At 36.7% G+C, this 17875-nt stretch overlaps 1 protein-coding gene across 3 annotated transcripts in view; it reads right to left on the bottom strand.

Annotated features, from left to right (window-relative positions):
* Positions 1-17875, bottom strand: part of hbs1l (HBS1-like translational GTPase) — a 173305-nt gene that overhangs the window by 10429 nt on the left and 145001 nt on the right. For all 3 annotated transcript variants that reach the window (XM_087982009.1, XM_043686247.2, XM_087982014.1), the window contains 7 exons: positions 14120-14237; positions 10289-10435; positions 10096-10170; positions 9428-9545; positions 9230-9298; positions 6312-6416; positions 1788-1878 (listed from right to left, as the gene is read on the bottom strand). In XM_087982009.1, coding sequence (XP_087838135.1) covers positions 1788-1878; positions 6312-6416; positions 9230-9298; positions 9428-9545; positions 10096-10170; positions 10289-10435; positions 14120-14237 — 723 coding nt within the window. The remainder of the gene's footprint in view (positions 1-1787; positions 1879-6311; positions 6417-9229; positions 9299-9427; positions 9546-10095; positions 10171-10288; positions 10436-14119; positions 14238-17875) is intronic.

Here is a 17875-nt window from a genome sequence, read left to right as displayed (position 1 = left end):
TATTACCAACCAACTCTCGCTCAAAATCTGCGTCACTGGCTGGCCAGCATTTATTGCCTGTCCCTAGTTGCCGTTGAGAAAGTGGTAATGAACTATATAATTATTTATATTAAATACATACGTTCATACTTCTGCTTTCTCTTTCCTGATTTAAGTAAATGTTTATATAATCCAGCCATACCAGGGTTTTTATCCTTCCTAAGTTAAATTAGTTTAATCAATTACAGGTCATTCTCCTATAATGTGCATTTCATCAATACGATTTGGCTGTAACATGATTGGTGAATTCGGGAACAGATTTTTTTTAAAAAGACGAACTGCCGTTCGCTATTACAGGATTCTGTGGGATGATGAACAAAGTAACTTGAGGAGATGGAGCAGCTTCTAAGTGTATGGATAGAATACCAATCGAAAAAGCAAACTGGGACCAACTTTTTCACTATAATACAGAAAGCCTAAAGAAGTTATGAGGACCTCAGGAAAAGAGCTGAAAATCCTGCTGATGTGTCTGCCTTCAGTGCTAGTAATGGCTACACCTTAGATGAAATCTTCAATTTGGATGAGATAGGCTTATACTGGAAGCGAATGCCATCCAGAACCTACATTTCTAAGAATGAAGCACACACTCCAGGTTTTAAGGTTGTAAAAGATCGTATGCCTGTGTTGTTGGGTGCCAATGGCTGTGGAGACTTAAAGCTTAAGCCTATGTTGGTGTCCAACTCTGCCAACCCACGAGCCTTGAAAGGTTACCTTAAGTCCACTCTAGCTCTGAAGACAATGGCTACAATGCAGAACACAGCAGAATAGCCATTTGTGGCAAAAAGCCTTATCTGGCACCCTATGAACAACTTTTTTATGAAAGAAAAAACATGCAAAGCAGAAAAAGCTGGATGCCTTTTTTAAGCCAACACCCAAGAAACAGTCTGAGGACAATGAACCACAGCTATCCACTTCTGGAATAAATATTTTCTTTCGTCATAACTCTGCAATCAGAATTGCACCTGAAATTAATGATGATGCTGACGGTGACTCTCAGCCCCTGTCTTATTAAAGTATTCAGCAAACTCAGAAATCCCTTAAAGTGTTAAATTTACTTGAACTGTGCTATCATTTGTGTTAGGCTAACTACTATTTTTGTTTCAATTTTTACTGATATTATTGGTGGCCTGCCCCAACCCTGTTTTTTTCCATAGGCCCCATTATGTCTATTGCATGATTTTCTACAACATGAGGTCGCACAGGAACGCAACCTACATGTTACAGCAAAACAGACTGTATCTCCATCTCTTCTATGTTAAAAGGCTTGATATTCCTTTTGATTTCTTCGTCAAACGCCAGGTGCATCGATTAGTCTCAGGTAAAAACCGAAGCAAAATAATTTCCATTTTTACCACTCAACTGTCATTACCTCAGAGTTTATCTTGTGCATTCCATACTGGCTCTATCCTTATGTTGCTTTTATAATGTATAGAACATTCTACTTTTTTAAAATACTGTCTGACAATTTCAGTTCACAACTCTACTTTGCCATTCTCATTTTAAGAGAAATTTCCCAAGTTCTTTTTATTCTCTTTTATCATTCTCTTTCATTTCCTGTGTACTTAAGAGTATGCATATCTGTAGATTCAATTTTATCCTTTTTTAAAAGTAGAATATACTTAAGAAAACTTTTTAAAATATTTGTACCCTCATTTCAAGCTGGAGAGAGTTGGCATGTTTGTCCTATATTCAAGGGGTCATGGAAAATGACACCTCTAAATGAAGATAACAAAAAAACAAAAACTTACTTTATTTTTATAATGTCCACACCAGTCACTGTGAGAGTGACGTGATCTCCTGCTGCTGCCCAATCAAGTGGCTCATCATGTAAGGCAATTCCTGGAAATGAGTAAATTTGTAACCCCATAGTCAGCTTTCTGGGTTAAGGTAGTGAAATGTGCATCTAAAATGTTTTTAACTTTGGTTGACACTAATCTGAGTCATAATTTCTCAACATGAATGCGCAGTATTTTAACGACCATTACACAGCATCCTGCTCCTACTGATATATAACGTGAGAAAAGTGCATCAGATTTGCAAATGTTGCATAATACCTCCAATTTGTATTTGAAAGTGGTCAAATTCATTAACAAAGTTTAAACAGTTCACAAACCACTTTTTGTTCGTTACTCTGTTTTTCACATTTCACTAGTACTTACGCAGCGTTTCCTGACTGATATTTAAAAAGAATTTTCTGTTATGTTTTTCATCAAATATCACTGTTTGGCAGCAAGTAACTGCTCACTGTGATGTAAAAAAAGTACCACTGACTGCTTAAATAGCTAATGCCCGTTTATGGAGTTAAGGCATAAATGAGTAAACCCAAAGAAAGCTTACCACTTTTAATATGAAGTGAATGTGCACAATACCACACCTGATACCACAAACCTCACACCATTTATCACTAAACCAGCATCAAACCTCTTCAGAACCACTTACCGTCCAATGATTTTTAAAATCTAAACAATTAAGAATTTAGCTAAATCATCTATATAATTTTTTTCTTTACACACATCAGGACCCCAAAAGGTTTTCATTTTGGACAAATAATTTCATTACTGATACTGGAACATCTCATAGAAATCTAAAAGAGCACAAAATATCTTCAGCTAATTAACTTTAGCTTGGTGATAGATAGTGTAATGATGACACAAGGGCATCAAACACAACAATATAAAAACATTCAGTGTAGTATTAAAATTCTCAAAATATAACTAAAACTGACACATAAGCATCTAGTTGATTAAATCAATTAACTGCAAGTGACTCCAGGGATCTTGAAAAACTAATGACAGATTAGAAAGATTTGTCTTCGTTCAGTTATTCCCTCCACCTGAACAAGGATCACCTGAATTAGTATGCTATTATCACATGTTTTGAAATGCCTCACCACTTGTTATATGCAGTGAGGTAAACATTTGCAACATGCAATTTATAATCATTTCAAGTATATTCACAGAGTCATTTATCCTTACAAACGTATTTTTCTTTCAAATAGGCTCAATGTTCACATTTTACAGAGAATTTAATTTTCTGGTCCTTAACTAATTTTTGGAAATTTTGAGCCATTTGCTCTGGAACTGTAACTATGTAAAGCTTTGGTCTGGAATAAGCCTGGGTGAAATCATTCATGTTCAGACTAAAATGTGCCAACATTCAGGTACTTCCTTTCTCTATTAATTTTGCCAATTTTTCACAAAGGACTAACACATGCTAAATTAATGCTGGCATTAGAAATGATCAACAAACAGTTACGCCAATCAGTTCAAATATTGAGATTCTTCCAGGAAAAGTTAGTTCTTAAACAACTTATGAAAATCAGCTCCAAACATTCAGTTATAGTGCCACAATACTGGCTGTTTTGTTAAGACTGTAGATAAATTTTTACTGCTGCTGTTATTTAATAATTGTCATTATTCACATGCTCACTAATTGTTGTTACAAAGTAAGTAGCAATGGTAGCCACTACAGAATGGTAAAATTCAGCTTTGATCCTACAAAATTTGCCTGAACTATTGATAGTAGATGCACTGCTATCCAGAGATCCAAGCAAAGGACTAAAATGCTTGCAGGTAGATGAAGTTTATCAGTCAGACTCATACAATCTCAGTCTGGACCAAAAGGCAGCACAGGTGAATTCCTAAGCAAAGGTTAACTGCAAGAGATACGTAACCACAGAGTAGAGAGGAGCAGAGGAGGAAGTTGAGATGAAATAAACTGAAGAGGACATATACTGATGAAAAATGCAAACATGCTTACAGTGCCAGCTAATTTTTAAAAACAATTCTCAGACTGATATTAAATTTGTGAGACAGCTAATCTAATGTCTGGTATCTATGACTGGCATCAACAGTGTGAGTTAACTGACACAGAAATACACCAATTAAGGTGATAATGAAAACTGATTAAACATTGTGATAGCATTGGAGTGTGATTTAATGTCAATCAGCTCAACAGTTTCCCCACTCACCACCTCCCAGAATGAATGAAGAATGAGTACCTGCTAAACCCATTTAATAACAATAACCTGCTTCTAAAAAAACATACTATATACAAAGGGCTTGAAATAATAAACTTTAAAATCAATTATTGACTCTGAAAGTATCCAAAAGACCAGAGGTTTCGAACATTTCTATCATATTATCAAAGTAATCTGAAATCAATCAGTACTGTGGCAACAGTGAGAACAGAAAATGTTGAATAACACATTTTGGCTCATCTACCTCCACACTCCTCTGATTAGATATAGGTCAAATAGAAAGACATTAAAACTTATAATGACAGTTCTACACACAATATATATGAAATGCATACGTATTCCATTGAAAGCCTTTAAGGCATTAACAAGATACTAGTGCAAAATATCAAACTCTACCATTGCCTTAGCCTTATTTCACCACCAACACTAAAAAAAATTCTTATTCTAGATTTCCCACTTCTAATTAAAGCACATTCACAGAATCATAGAATCATCAGTTCATAAAAATCCTTTCAACTCATCAAGTCTGTACCACCAACAATACACCACCACTTACACTAGTCCCATGCTCCCACAGTAGGCTATGCACTTCAAGTTCTCATCCAAGTAATTTTTAAATGTTGTGAGATGACCTGCCTCAACTACTCTCCCAGGTAATGCACTCCAGCGTGCCCACACACTGACCCTCTGGGTGAAAACCTTTTCTTCGAATCCCTTAAATGTCCATCCTTCCACTTTAAATGTGTGCCCCCTTGTTTTCGACCTTTTGATTGAGGGAAATGACTGCTTTCTATTCACTCTGTCCATGACCCTCATAATCCTATATACCTCAATTAGGTCTTGCCCACGTCCCCTCCGAATCATTCTCTCTTTCCAAGCTTATTCACATCTCTCTTCATAGTGAAATGCTCCAAACCAGGCAAAATCCTGGGGCTGATGCTGACATTTGACAGTGAAAACCTTGATGTTTAGTGATTTCCTTTGTAAGTGGGGTTAAGCAGAAGGTGCCCTTTATATACTCAATTATTCAGTGCACACATCAGTACCAAAGTCAAAAGCATAAACTCCAAATACAGGACTCCTCTGAGTGGTCAGCCGGGTAAAAACGCACTCAATCATGCAGCCAGCAAGTGGCTAGGAGAAACTGATCAGAATTTCTATCACAAATCAATGATCCATGCTGAAAACTTCATATATCTGATGGCTAAGAATCCATTTATCTTGATCCTGACTAGGAACATTGTTTGCCAAGTTTTACATATGAATAGTCATTTGGACAAGCAACTAAAGGGCAACCAATGCTTAATTATGATATCCTGGGGATGAGTGTTCATGGGGTTTTCTTGGGCATCTGCTATAACTTTGGTGCAAGAACATAGAAACCTGGTAAAACAAAATTAACAGTATTTTTGCACCCATTGTGTCAAAGGTACAAGTAACTAAAGGGAAACTGAAAGGCATATTCAATTTCTTTAGAATGAACAGTAAGGAAAATTAACTTGATACAAGGACAGATATATCTTCACAGTACTCATGAAGTTGACACCAGAACACGCTGGCTGATATATGTGAAATAGTTACAAACAGACAATCAATGTACGATTTGGAGAATTGCCCTACATAATGACTAAGACATGGCTGAAACAGTGCACCAGCTGTGAGAAAAGAAAATGAAATAGGAATCCTTATTGTTTTTGTCTTTAAAAAATGTAGAGTATAATTACAAAACCAATGGTATTCTTCAACATGATTCAAGTTCTAAATTAAATCAGTTACCATAGATTAAATACATAAATCTGTACCTCTGTGTCAATTTTAACAATTTGCCTTTCACTTTAATTTATTTTAAGCATTTTACATCTGCTAATGAATATTTTGTCGCAAGATGAAAGCAGCTGTGTTTTTATTTTTTCATTTAGTATGTGGGTATTTATTATTCTCATCCAGCCTTGAAAAATGCTAAAGTATAAAGCTTGGTTGTACATAATTTTTGGGATCCAACCAGCTGCTGAATTTGACCAAAGAAAATACCCAAGCCAATGTCTCAGGTCACCATTAATCATTTGAGTATGAATTTATCTTAACAGCTGTCAAAATATGTGTATCTATATTCTAAAGTAAAATTAAGAGCTTCTATGTAATCACACATGATCTAATTTATAATTTCTTTCTTCCATTAAGTTAAAAGCTGTAATCTTGTTCTATTTAATATTGGCATTGACTGCATTCTGTTGATCACTACTCACAAAAAGGTCTGTGATGCAACATAACAAATAATCACCGATATACCTACCCTTAACAGTGCAAGTTTCATTTGGAGGCATAACCAGCAGTCGATCCCCTGTTTGTACATACCCTGCTTCAATTTTACCAGTAATGCTGAATCCTGACCCCTGATCTGCAAAATAGGAATGATTCAACAAATTATTGTTGAACAAATTAATTTAGCAATTAAGTATTTAGAATAGTTTTGGCTGAGCAAAGAAAAGTTTTGTACCTGACATTCCAACAAAAAAGCACTTCCGCAGCAATTTGATCTTTTATGCTGTATTATTTAATATAATTAATGTGTATCTTATCCAAACCTGGTATTCCTGTGTACCAAATGTATCATGCAGAGTTCCAGATTCATGTATGAGAGCACCATGGAACAAAATCAGGTCTACATTTTAAAATGTATCAACTTGAAACTCCAGAGAGGCATACAAACACAAAGCTGTAATAAGAACTGAAGAAACAGGAGTAGGAATAGTCCATTCAGACCTTCAATCCCACTCTGCCAATCAATAAATCTACTTAACATACATTTTCCTACACCAGTCCCATATACCTTGCTGTCTTACAATGTAAAGATTTATTGATCACAATCTTGAACATACAGTGAAGTTTCATGATACATTATTATTTTGAAAATTGAGTATAAAGTGGACAAAACCATGCACAGCATTAAATTTGATTTGCACTTCTATATCATGTCAATTAAAATTTAACATTGTTGTTGTTTCATTTTTGAGTTCATACAGTGGTGCAAGATTCTTAGGAAATTTGTTTAATTTGCATCGAAATGAAGCTTTTTCAAAAAAATCCTGTGATGAACATTTCAGAGCTTCAGAATAGAAGTGTAGGAAAGAGAAAAATAAACCAGCTATAAGGTATTCTATGATATGGGGAGATAAAGACAGAAACAGGTTTCCTTATAGAAAAACAGAACCATCCAGAAACTTAGCTGAAAATGTGTTGCTGGAAAAGCGCAGCAGGTCAGGCAGCATCCAAGGAGCAGGAGAATCGACGTTTCGGGCATAAGCCCTTCTTCAGGAATGAGGAAAGAAGGGCTTATGCCCGAAACGTCGATTCTCCTGCTCCTTGGATGCTGCCTGACCTGCTGTGCTTTTCCAGCAACACATTTTCAGCTCTGATCTCCAGCATCTGCAGTCCTCACTTTCTCCTTTTTTCTTCCATCCAGAAACTTAGTTCATTTCTTTGAGAGAGAGAAGCAGGTCACTCAGAGAGATAAAGTCTGTGACATCAGGAGTATAGTTTAGCATTTTGTAATACAGTCAGGGCTGAAGAAAAGAAGTGCTGACTGTCTTCGAAGTAAGTGAGATAAAATCTCCAGAAACAGAAGGCTTTAAGGTGTCAGACAATAAGACATTCTACAAAGCTGTTGAATGCATGTGTTTAAGGAACACATGCTCAGGAGTAAATGAGCTGTGATAGCAAACTGTCTACTGATGTCATGAAGAGACATTGAGTGAAGACTGTACCAGAAGAAAAAAGTGCATCCATGTCCACTGAACAAGGATCTCTAATGTAGAAACAGGGTAATCCTTCAGATGACTGTAAAGTCAGTAAGGGTAAATTATTGCAGTATGTCTGTTTCAGCTAGTTTTTATATAATGTTATATAATCCATCTTTTTCCTTTTGTGCATAATACACTTTGATTTTATTTTGATAAAAGTACATTGCCAGCCTCTTGTAAACGTGTTCAGAGACTAACTATCACAGTAAACAAATTGCAAGAACAAGATTATGTCTTACCAAGATACCACTGCATGTGGAACAGCAGCATAGTGGTAGCATCACTGGTATAGTAATCAAGAGAAACCACAAGAGTTCTGGGAACATAGGATTGAATGTCACCATGGCTGATGGTGAAATTCAATAAATATCTGGAATAAAAATCTAGCCTAATGGCAATCCTATAACTACTGTCAACTGTTGTCATAATCCATCAAGTTCATTAATGGCCTTTAGGGAAGAAAATCTGCCTTCATTACCTACTCTAGCCTACACATGACTCCAGATCCACAGTAACATTGTTGATTCTTCACTCAATAAGCCATGAGCTGGCGTGGCTTGTGATATGTATTTCAGTGACAATCAAAGAAGTCAGGTTTAATGCCAGGATTTGACATGCCCAATATCATCAACTGGATCATAATAATAGTCAATAGCCAAGTCCTCTGGGGCAGTGAATTCCACTGATTCACCATCATCTGACTAGAAATTCTCCCTCGTCTTAGCCTGTGCTATACTTATCATCACAAACTGGCCTATATCTGTGCTAAGGGAAATAGTCAAATTCAACCTTACTGTAAAAAGAAAGAATTAACTAAAACAGGTTAGAAGATTTCTCTGGAGCAAAGACTGAAACTCTAAAACAATGTACATGTCGGTTCTCATTTTGACATGTAAGTTTGATATGGAAGGCAAGCCAGTTATCACAGAAATGAATATGCTTTGTTTTTGGGACTGCAAACCTGAATTTTAATCAATATTTGCAAGGTATATGAAATCTTGTCAAAGTTTAAGGAGGCAGGAATGGAATTATTTGATTGCATGAATACAGCACCAAACTAAATGAACTTCTGAAATTTATGTAATACACTAAAAGATAGATGTTATGGAAGATGTTATGGTCTGACCTTTTTTTGTTGTGATCTCTTGGTAGGAAGGCCTGTTCCCAAGTTTTACAATCAAGAAGTAAATCTCTGAAGTAGTTCTGCATAAGTAAAAGCAGACCTCTACCTGACTTAAGGCATGTTTTAGTTAAAATATCTGGCTGCTTGGAACCCAAAGTATTTAATACTTCTATCATAATGAAAACCATGAGGGCTGTCTCAATAACAACATCTCAAGAAATGTGCACGGTATATTCAAAAGTACAAAACCAATGAGATAAGTCAAATGTTACACTTATAAACACAAACCTTTAAAAACATCAGCCACACACAATCTAAATGGTTTTTCCACTGGTCTTTGTGGTGACTTGAAAGAATCTAAAAGAAAAGGAAATATTGAAGTAAATGTAGTCATCGCGTTCCCAACTGAGACTGCTGAGTATATTTATCAATAAATATGATTAAAATAGGATGAAGAAAGTAATAAACCTATCACATAATACTGACCAATCTGCTCTAACAAGCAAGGTCCATTGTACCAGGCTTTGAGTTCAGGTATTTGACTTCTAGTGGTTAGATTCTCGCCATTCAGTCCTGTTGTAGGGATGTAAGCAACATCAGAATCCTAGTAAATGAAGAAACACAAATATTACAAATGGCTGACGTTTGGTTAACTGCCAAATTATACCAAAGGTGAGAATGTAGTGAAGATTTCCTGCTTCATTGGAAAATAAAGACAGGAAATAATGTAGAGGAATATGTGGCAAGACAGTATTGCATTCTGTTTATCTTAAAAATACATGATCAGTATGAGAAGCACTTCAGAAGTGAGTAAATCTTCAAAGTACTTTCTAAATATTTCTAAATTATAATTTAATAAAACCTTTTCAGCTACGCTTTTGGATATTTTCAACATTATTCATCTCATTTTCAGTCCTGCAACAGAAACTGAATTTTGCTGTTCAGCTCTCTCACATGATTCAAAGGAGAAGCTTTTATAATGTAATGTTGATTTAAGATTTATAATGAAAACACAAGTCGGGAATAGTCTTAAAATGTGAGGCATTTCATTTTATTGTTTATAAGTTGTGTATCTGTTTATCTGACAAATTACTTCTTATTACAAAAGAAAAAGAAGTGGAATGTAGCAGCCACATAATAAATGGACATCTTACCTTAAAACCTGCTTGCTTCAGGAAATGTCCAAGTTTATTAGAGATCTCTTTGAATCTTTCAGGTTGCCAATTCACCTGCAATGCCAATCAAAAACTGTCACCGTTAGAAACAAGCCATTTTCTCATGAGACAGGAAACTGTGGTATAAACTGAATTGAGATAATGTGCTAGACATTGACTCATTAAGAGTTACCTGATCCATCTTATTAACAACAACAGCTAACTGTGTTACACCAAGAGAACGAACTAACAATGCATGTTCCCTAGTCTGTCCACCAGCCTCAAATCCAGCCTCAAATTCTCCTCGGCTTGCATCCACAACGAGGATTGCTACATCAGCCTGAAAAGGAGGAAGAAAATCGAAAATAAAAATTCATTACAATATTTACTTTAGTTTAATTTTCAGGCTTAGCAAATACATTCACTTTTTTATAGCATCTTCGGAACCCTTTCAGTAATTTTTGGCTTTATGGTACTTTCAATTTTACAACATTTTAGAATGATAATTTGACAGCTAGAAAGCAGTACAATAAGATGTAACATGACTCAATATTTATTCTGTAAGCTAAAGAATTGATAAATTTGGCAGTTAGCATTTACATTTAGCATGGACAGAGGGAAAAATGGTGACATTATATCATCCCAATAACTTTGATGATCTTTCAGAGAGAGCTAAAGAACCATAAGCAGAGCAAAGACATGAGATAAACACCCATATATGTTTCTGAACAGGACACAGCACCCATGAGGTACAGATGCATATACAAATAACAATTTTCATGTTGAAACAACTTTGATGAGTAGCTGGAAAACAGGCTAGTGAGAACAGCTAAACAGTTTAGGCCTTTATTTATTAGAGTTCAGAAGAATGAGGGATCATCTAATTGAAACATACAGATTCTAAGATGGCTTAACAGAGTAGATGCTGAGAAGGTATAGAATGATTGAGAATAGGAAATATCAAACTAGGGGACATACATAGAGAATAGGGAAGGCTGACATAAAACTGAGATGCAAAGAAATTTCTTCTCTTAGACAGTAATGAAAGTTTAGAATGTTCTACCCTAGTGAGTCATGGAAGCAGATCATAAAGTATTTAAAGAAAATGAAGATGGATTTTTGAAATATCAGGGATCGGACAGCGATAATGAGCTGGCATAAAAGAGGAATTCTGGCCCCAGCAGACTAACCAAGATTTTGTTGAATGTTGGGGCAGACTTCAGGAGCTGAACGGCCTACTCCTGCTCCTATTTCTTATGTTATACAGTAATTAAAATATCTAATTGAATTTAAAAAGTTAATAATATTACTTGAAATTAAACAATGAATGGGACTTAAGTTCAAACTATAAATTGCAAAGTTAGAATTCATGGTAGGAAATGGTTCTCCACACAGAATAATGGATCCCTGAAGGGGAGCACGGACAAAAACCTGAATTATCTTAATAAATCATTGATACAAGATGGTGGCTTCAAAGTCTTTCTTTTTGGGGCTGAGGGAGTTGAGTGTCCATCTGAATAACTGGCAGTCATTAACTTACAGAGTAAACGAGTGCATCAGTGCTATGTTATTTAAGATAATTTCAAAGAATATTGGACATTAGTAGCAGACTTCATAGTATGCAAAATATTTGATGTAAAGCAAATATGTTTTACAGTATACACTCTGCATACATTACTAATCATTGATGTTTTTGTATTGTGAATCTTTAATCCGTGATGTGGATTCGAAGAACCATGTCTTCAATAGTTCTAGATATCGCTGATTTATTTGAACAAAAATAGGTTTTACAGGGAGTATGTGATTGGTATGCACTACCGCTATGCTGACATTACAAACTAACTGTGGCAACATGGTTGATGTCTACTCCCACCACTTTGTTAATGAAACGCTACAATCCATCAGCCACGACAAGACTGAGTACAGAATTGAACGTTTCACTTCACTTCTTTCATTTTTCACTTCTGTTATGTTCAGCATTCATGGTTTTAATATTTGTTATCTGGTACTTTCAACACCCTTAACGCTACTAATGTAGCTTTATCTTTTCATTCTAATCTAAGACTGAATTGGATCAGCCAACAATTCTACTCTGAAAACAAAGGACAGCCTGTAAACAAGAAGGGCAAACAATAAAGACATTAATACACTTGTAATTCAGGCAACAAAATATACCTTCGAACTGAAATATATTTTCTCTTATATACTGAACTGATTTTTAAGAAAAGCAGGCAAATGTGAGGACTGCAGATTCTGGAGATGAGAGAGTCAAGAGTGTGATGCTGGAAAAGCACAGCAGGTCAGGCAGCATCCAAGGAGCAGGAGAATCGACGTTTCAAGCAAAAGCCCTTCATCAGGAATTTTAAAAAGCAGTTAATTTATGTCAAAAGGGAATCATAAACAAACTGCTACTTTTTAACACTGTAAAGTTGTAATATTATTCAAGATTAACCTTTTTGCCTCTTAAGATTGAAGTACTTCCTTCCACAGGTGACATCTCTTCTAAGTACTCCTGCACTTCCGCAAAAATCTTTTTAGTATTTCACACTTCTAAATATCTATCCAATTCTCCATTAAATTAGTTGCAGTGAATGAATCATTTTAGCCTTTCCGAAAGCACTTCACATTCAAATATATCATTCATATGAAATATAAATAAATATGCATTCTTGAATTCATTATTAAAACAAAATGGTTTTGTTTGCACATTTTTGTGCAAAGACTTGGAGACTCTAAACAGACCCAAAGGGCAAGCAGGCAGAGTCACAAACTTAAATTCACCAGGCTAGAATTAGGAAATACAATCGACAAATAAAGGGTCACCTGTTTAAGATAAAGAGGAGAAAGGTGTTTTCTCAAAGGTCTGAATTTTTTTCCACAAACTGCAGTTGAGGCTGGGTCATTAAATATACTCAAGGCTAAGTTAGTCAGATTTTTGATTAACTAAGGTTATTGGGGTCAGGCAGGAAAGTGGAATTAAGAGCATCACCAGATCAGTCATGATCTTATCGAATGGCAGAGCAGGCCCGATGATGTGAATGGTCTAACTTCCTGACTCTTTTGCCTACATTTTATATCCCTTCCTGTGACATTTTGATTGCTACCTTACACCTGTACTTGTTTCTTGACTCCTTAAACTTCCCTTCAACTGAACCCTCCACACCCATGAATTAATTTCAAACCTTATCTACAATTGCAGTTATATGATTTGCCATGACACTGATCCCAGCCTGGTTCAAATGAAGCCCATCCCAATAGAACATTTCTTTCTTTCTCTCATATGTTTACAATGCCCCATGCATCAGAACCCATTTCCCCCACAGCTATCTTTCATGTCATGCATTTACTTCTCTAACCTTTTTTATTACCTGAAGCCAATTTGCATGTAGTCCAGGTGGTAATCCAGACATTATTACCTTGTGGTCTGCTTTCTAATTTAGCTCTGAGCTATTCAGCAGAACCTCTTTAAGCTCGGACGTTTCTCTCTGGAGAGAAGGAAGAAGAGAGGAGACCTGATCGAGGTATACAAGATAATGAGTGGAATATTTAGGGTAAACAGCCAGAGACTTTTCCCCAGGGCGGGTTTGATTGGTACGAGGAGTCATAGTTTGAAGATATTAGGAGGAAGATGTAAAGGAGATGCAGAGAGTTGTGAATGCATGGAATGCGTTGCCAGCTGTGGTAGTGGAAGCACAGTCACTGGGGACATTTAAGTGACTGCTGGACATGCACATGAATAGCAGTGAGTTGAAGGGTGTGTAGGTTAAGTTACTGTATTTCACAATTGGATTAAACTTTGGCACAACATACTGGGCCAAAGGGCTTGTTCTGTGCTGTACTTTTCTATGTTCTTTCAGAGTCCTACATTTGTCATCGGTATTAAAATAACAGGCAAATAAAATCGATGAAACACTGTACTTGACATTTAGCAAGTTTGATTTCAACTCTCCAAATCTTGCTTAAATTTTAACATGTTGTGGATAGTCACATGTGAGATGATGATCAGAAAGATTTTTCTTCTTACCTGTGCAGCACCTGTAATCATGTTTGGAATGAAGTCTTTGTGACCTGGTGCATCCATTAGTGTGATTACTTTGGTCTTTGTTTCAAATTTTGTCATTCCAACATCCATTGTTACACCTCTGAAAATACCAAAATGGACATTTTATTCCTTTGTCTGAACATATTTGTGGCTGCTTTATAATGCACCATTTTGTTGAGCTGAATGAGATGTAAATTGGGTTCCAGAGGAGAGGACTTATAACTAAGTTTCTGCTTCATTCAATACTTGCATTTTAGATTTGTTACAGAAGTGGTTTACTTTGTGTCTCATGTATAAACAATAATATTGAAATATTATTGAAGAGAATACATTTAGTTTTCATCCAAAATGCACAAACACCTCTCCTGTCTTGTCCGACTGTTTGTTGATTTTCACCACAGCTTCTCAGACATCATTGCTTGATCTTAAGATGCAAGGTCATCTTGTTATAATGCACCTTTCATCAACGCAAATTCATTGTAATGCGATTGACAAATTGGTTCAGCTGTTTCTAAAACACGAACTTTTAAAACTTATTTTGGCTATAATGCGATTACAGCGCCAAAACTTTAAGTGGTGTTTCTGAAGCGTAATTTTTCTGAAGCGCGGGGTTGTGCAAGAACGTAACCATCTTGTTATAGAAGAACTGACTGTAATTTTTTAATACTTATTTTAGAGTTTGGATTTTGAACGAGAGGCATATGAGTTTTGGTTTGTGTACATGAGGAGGTTTAATAATGAACCTGTCAGTATTTCTAGAGCCATGAACTTGTTTAAACCAGTATGAAGACAGGATTCCTGGAGCAATAGCAGGAGCTTGCTTACTTTGGGAGTTTTATGAGCAGGCAGAATAAACATTAAGGAGCATTAGGAAAAGTTTTGGTTTCAGTTCTCAGAAGTCCTGGTTGAAGTTGGACGTTTGAAACAGTTTCGCCTCGAGCAAAGAGGAAATGTAAAGCTATTAGAAAATAGGTTACCTTAATATAAACATTTCAAGTCTTAAAGCTCCAGATCAGAAGCATTAGAAACTGCAAAGGAATATTTGAAGTGGAGAAGATTTAGGAGCAGTTGTGAGACTAATAAAGGAGAGCCTACCAAGCTCTGAAAATCGGGAACCAGACCAAACTATAGAGGTAACATAGATGTGAACGTTCTCTGGTGTTTGAACAGATGTAATTGTTTTTTTGCTGTGTTTGGAAATATTTCAAACCGTGTTATGTACAAAGAGCTTGGATTTATTCTATTTTATCTTTTTGATTGTGCAATAAACTTCAGTTTTATTGTTAGAAACAAAATTTGCAGCATTGAATAAATGAAGAAAAACTATCAAACCAGATTTTCACCTGGCTTCTGACCTGTCCAGTAATGATGTGAAGGTATTGGAAGGAGTGGACAAGGTCAGAAGTCACACGACACCAGGTTATTGTCCAAAGGGTTCATTTTAAACCACAAAGTTTTGGAGCATTGCTCCTTCATCAGGTGAAGTGTAGAGAGGCACATAGGTACAGAATTTATAGCAGAGAGATCAAAAGATCATACGAATGTTGAGAGTGTAGTGTCAACAGGTTGAATAATAAGTCTCTGTGGGTGATCAAAAGTGTCAGATGATGAACATAAAGTATCAACAGCTGAATAACAAGTGAAGGGATGACCTATAATCCAATTAATTGAGGCAGAGAGATAATTACAGAAAATTAAAATAAGGTGGTGCTGGAAACAAACCAATGGCTGCAATAACACAATAGGTGTAAGAGCTGCATGTCAAAGGTTGAACCAAAGTAACAAGTAATCCAAAACTGTATAAACTAATTGAAGTAGAGAGATCACAACAATTTATCAAAGTGATGGTGTCAAAACAGGGCAGTAAAGATTATTTTATAGATACAGAAGTGTGGTGGGGTGACATGTAACGTGGCACGAACCCAAGATTACAGTTGAGGCCGTCTTCATGGGTACGGAACTTGGCTGTCAGTTTCTGCTCAGCTATTCTGGGTTGTTGTACATCTCAGAGGCAGCCTTGGAGGACGGTTAACCGAAGATCAAAGGCTGAATGCCCTTCACCATTGAAGTGTTTCCTGACTGGGACAGAACATTTCTGTTTGGAGTTTGTTGCGTGGTGTCCATTTATCCATTGTCACAGCATCTGCATGGTCTCGTCAATATTGCATGCCTTGGGGAATCCTTGCCTACAGCATATGAGATAGACAACTTTGGCCGAGTCACATCAAGTGTCACAATGCTGCACTTTTCTAGCTTCCACCCTAAATGTGTTAAAGAAGCCATTCCCACAAACACACCCTGCATATACACAGGATCTGCTTAGACGAGGAAGAATGCAACAGACACCTAAGGTGCACAAAGATGCCCTCATAAGAACAGGATAAGATGCTTAATTTATTGATTGCCAATTCCGATGTGCCACAGAAGACAGACACAGGACACGAACGACAGTGTACCCTCTGTCATTCAGTATTTCCCTGAAGTGGAGAAACTACGCCATGTTCTCCACAGCCTTCAACCTACCATCGATGACGACAAACATCTCCTCAAGATCATCCCCACACCTCTACTTCTCGCCTTCAAACCACCACCAAAACTTCAGGACAACATCGATCACAACATCACACAGCCCTGCCGGGCAACCTCTGCAAGACATGCCAGATCATCAGCATGGATATTACCATTACACATTGGAACACCGCTCACCATGTACATGGCAACTATGCATGTGACTTGGCCCATGTTGTCCACCTTACACATTGCAAGCAATGATGCTCCAAGGCATGGAATATTGATGAGACCATGCAGATGCTATGACAACAGATGAATGGACATCACACAACAACTGTTACCTCCCAGTAAGGGAACACTTCAGAGGTCAAAGACATTCAGCCTCCGATCTTCGGGTATGCGCCCTCCAAGGCGGCTTCTGAGATATATAACACAGAATCGCTGAGAAGAAACTGAAAGCCAAGTTCTGTACCCATGAAAATGGCCTCAACTGTGATTGTGTGTTCATGTCACGCTACATGTAACCCCAACACACTGTTCTGTATCTGTAAAGTCTTCTTTACTGTCCTGTTTTGATACCATTACTTTGATAACTTATTATGATCTCTCTACCTTAATTAGTTTATACAGTTTTGGATTACTTGTTATTACTTTGGTTAGACCCTCCGTATAAGACTCTTATACCTGACATGTTATTCCAGCCATTAGATTTGCCTTCAGCACCACTTTATTTTAATTTTTTGGTAATTATCTCTCTTCCTCAACTAAATGGATTATAGGTCATCCGTTCACTTGTTATTCACTGTTGTCATTTTACTCACACCGTCTGACACTTTTGATCATCAGCAGAGACTTATTATTCAACCTGTCAACAATTCACTCACACCATTCGTATGATCTTTTAATCTCTCTGCTATAAATTCTGTGCCGATGTGCCTCTCTACATTTCAGCTGACGAAGGGGCAGTGCTCCGAAAGCTTGTGATTTCAAATGAACCTGTTGGACTATAACCTGGGGTCATATGACTTCTGACCCACCCAGTAATAACATTAACTGGAATCATCAGTAGGGACAAACAATAGGTCAGAATTTAATTATTCCCCAGGAAATGGGCTGGTGGGGTGGAAGCAGCAAAATCAGACAGAAAAATGCAATGTGGGGCAATGTGGCCTACCTGGCGTCTATTTTACCATGTGGTCTATGGTAGAAAGAACAGTATTCTCACAT

The sequence above is a fragment of the Chiloscyllium plagiosum genome, unplaced genomic scaffold, assembly GCF_037043375.1.
Source record: "Chiloscyllium plagiosum isolate Xiang-an unplaced genomic scaffold, Cpla_swu_hap1 HiC_scaffold_3, whole genome shotgun sequence".
NCBI classification, from domain to species: Eukaryota; Metazoa; Chordata; class Chondrichthyes; order Orectolobiformes; family Hemiscylliidae; genus Chiloscyllium; species Chiloscyllium plagiosum.
This window is presented reverse-complemented; position numbering and strand designations above follow the sequence as displayed.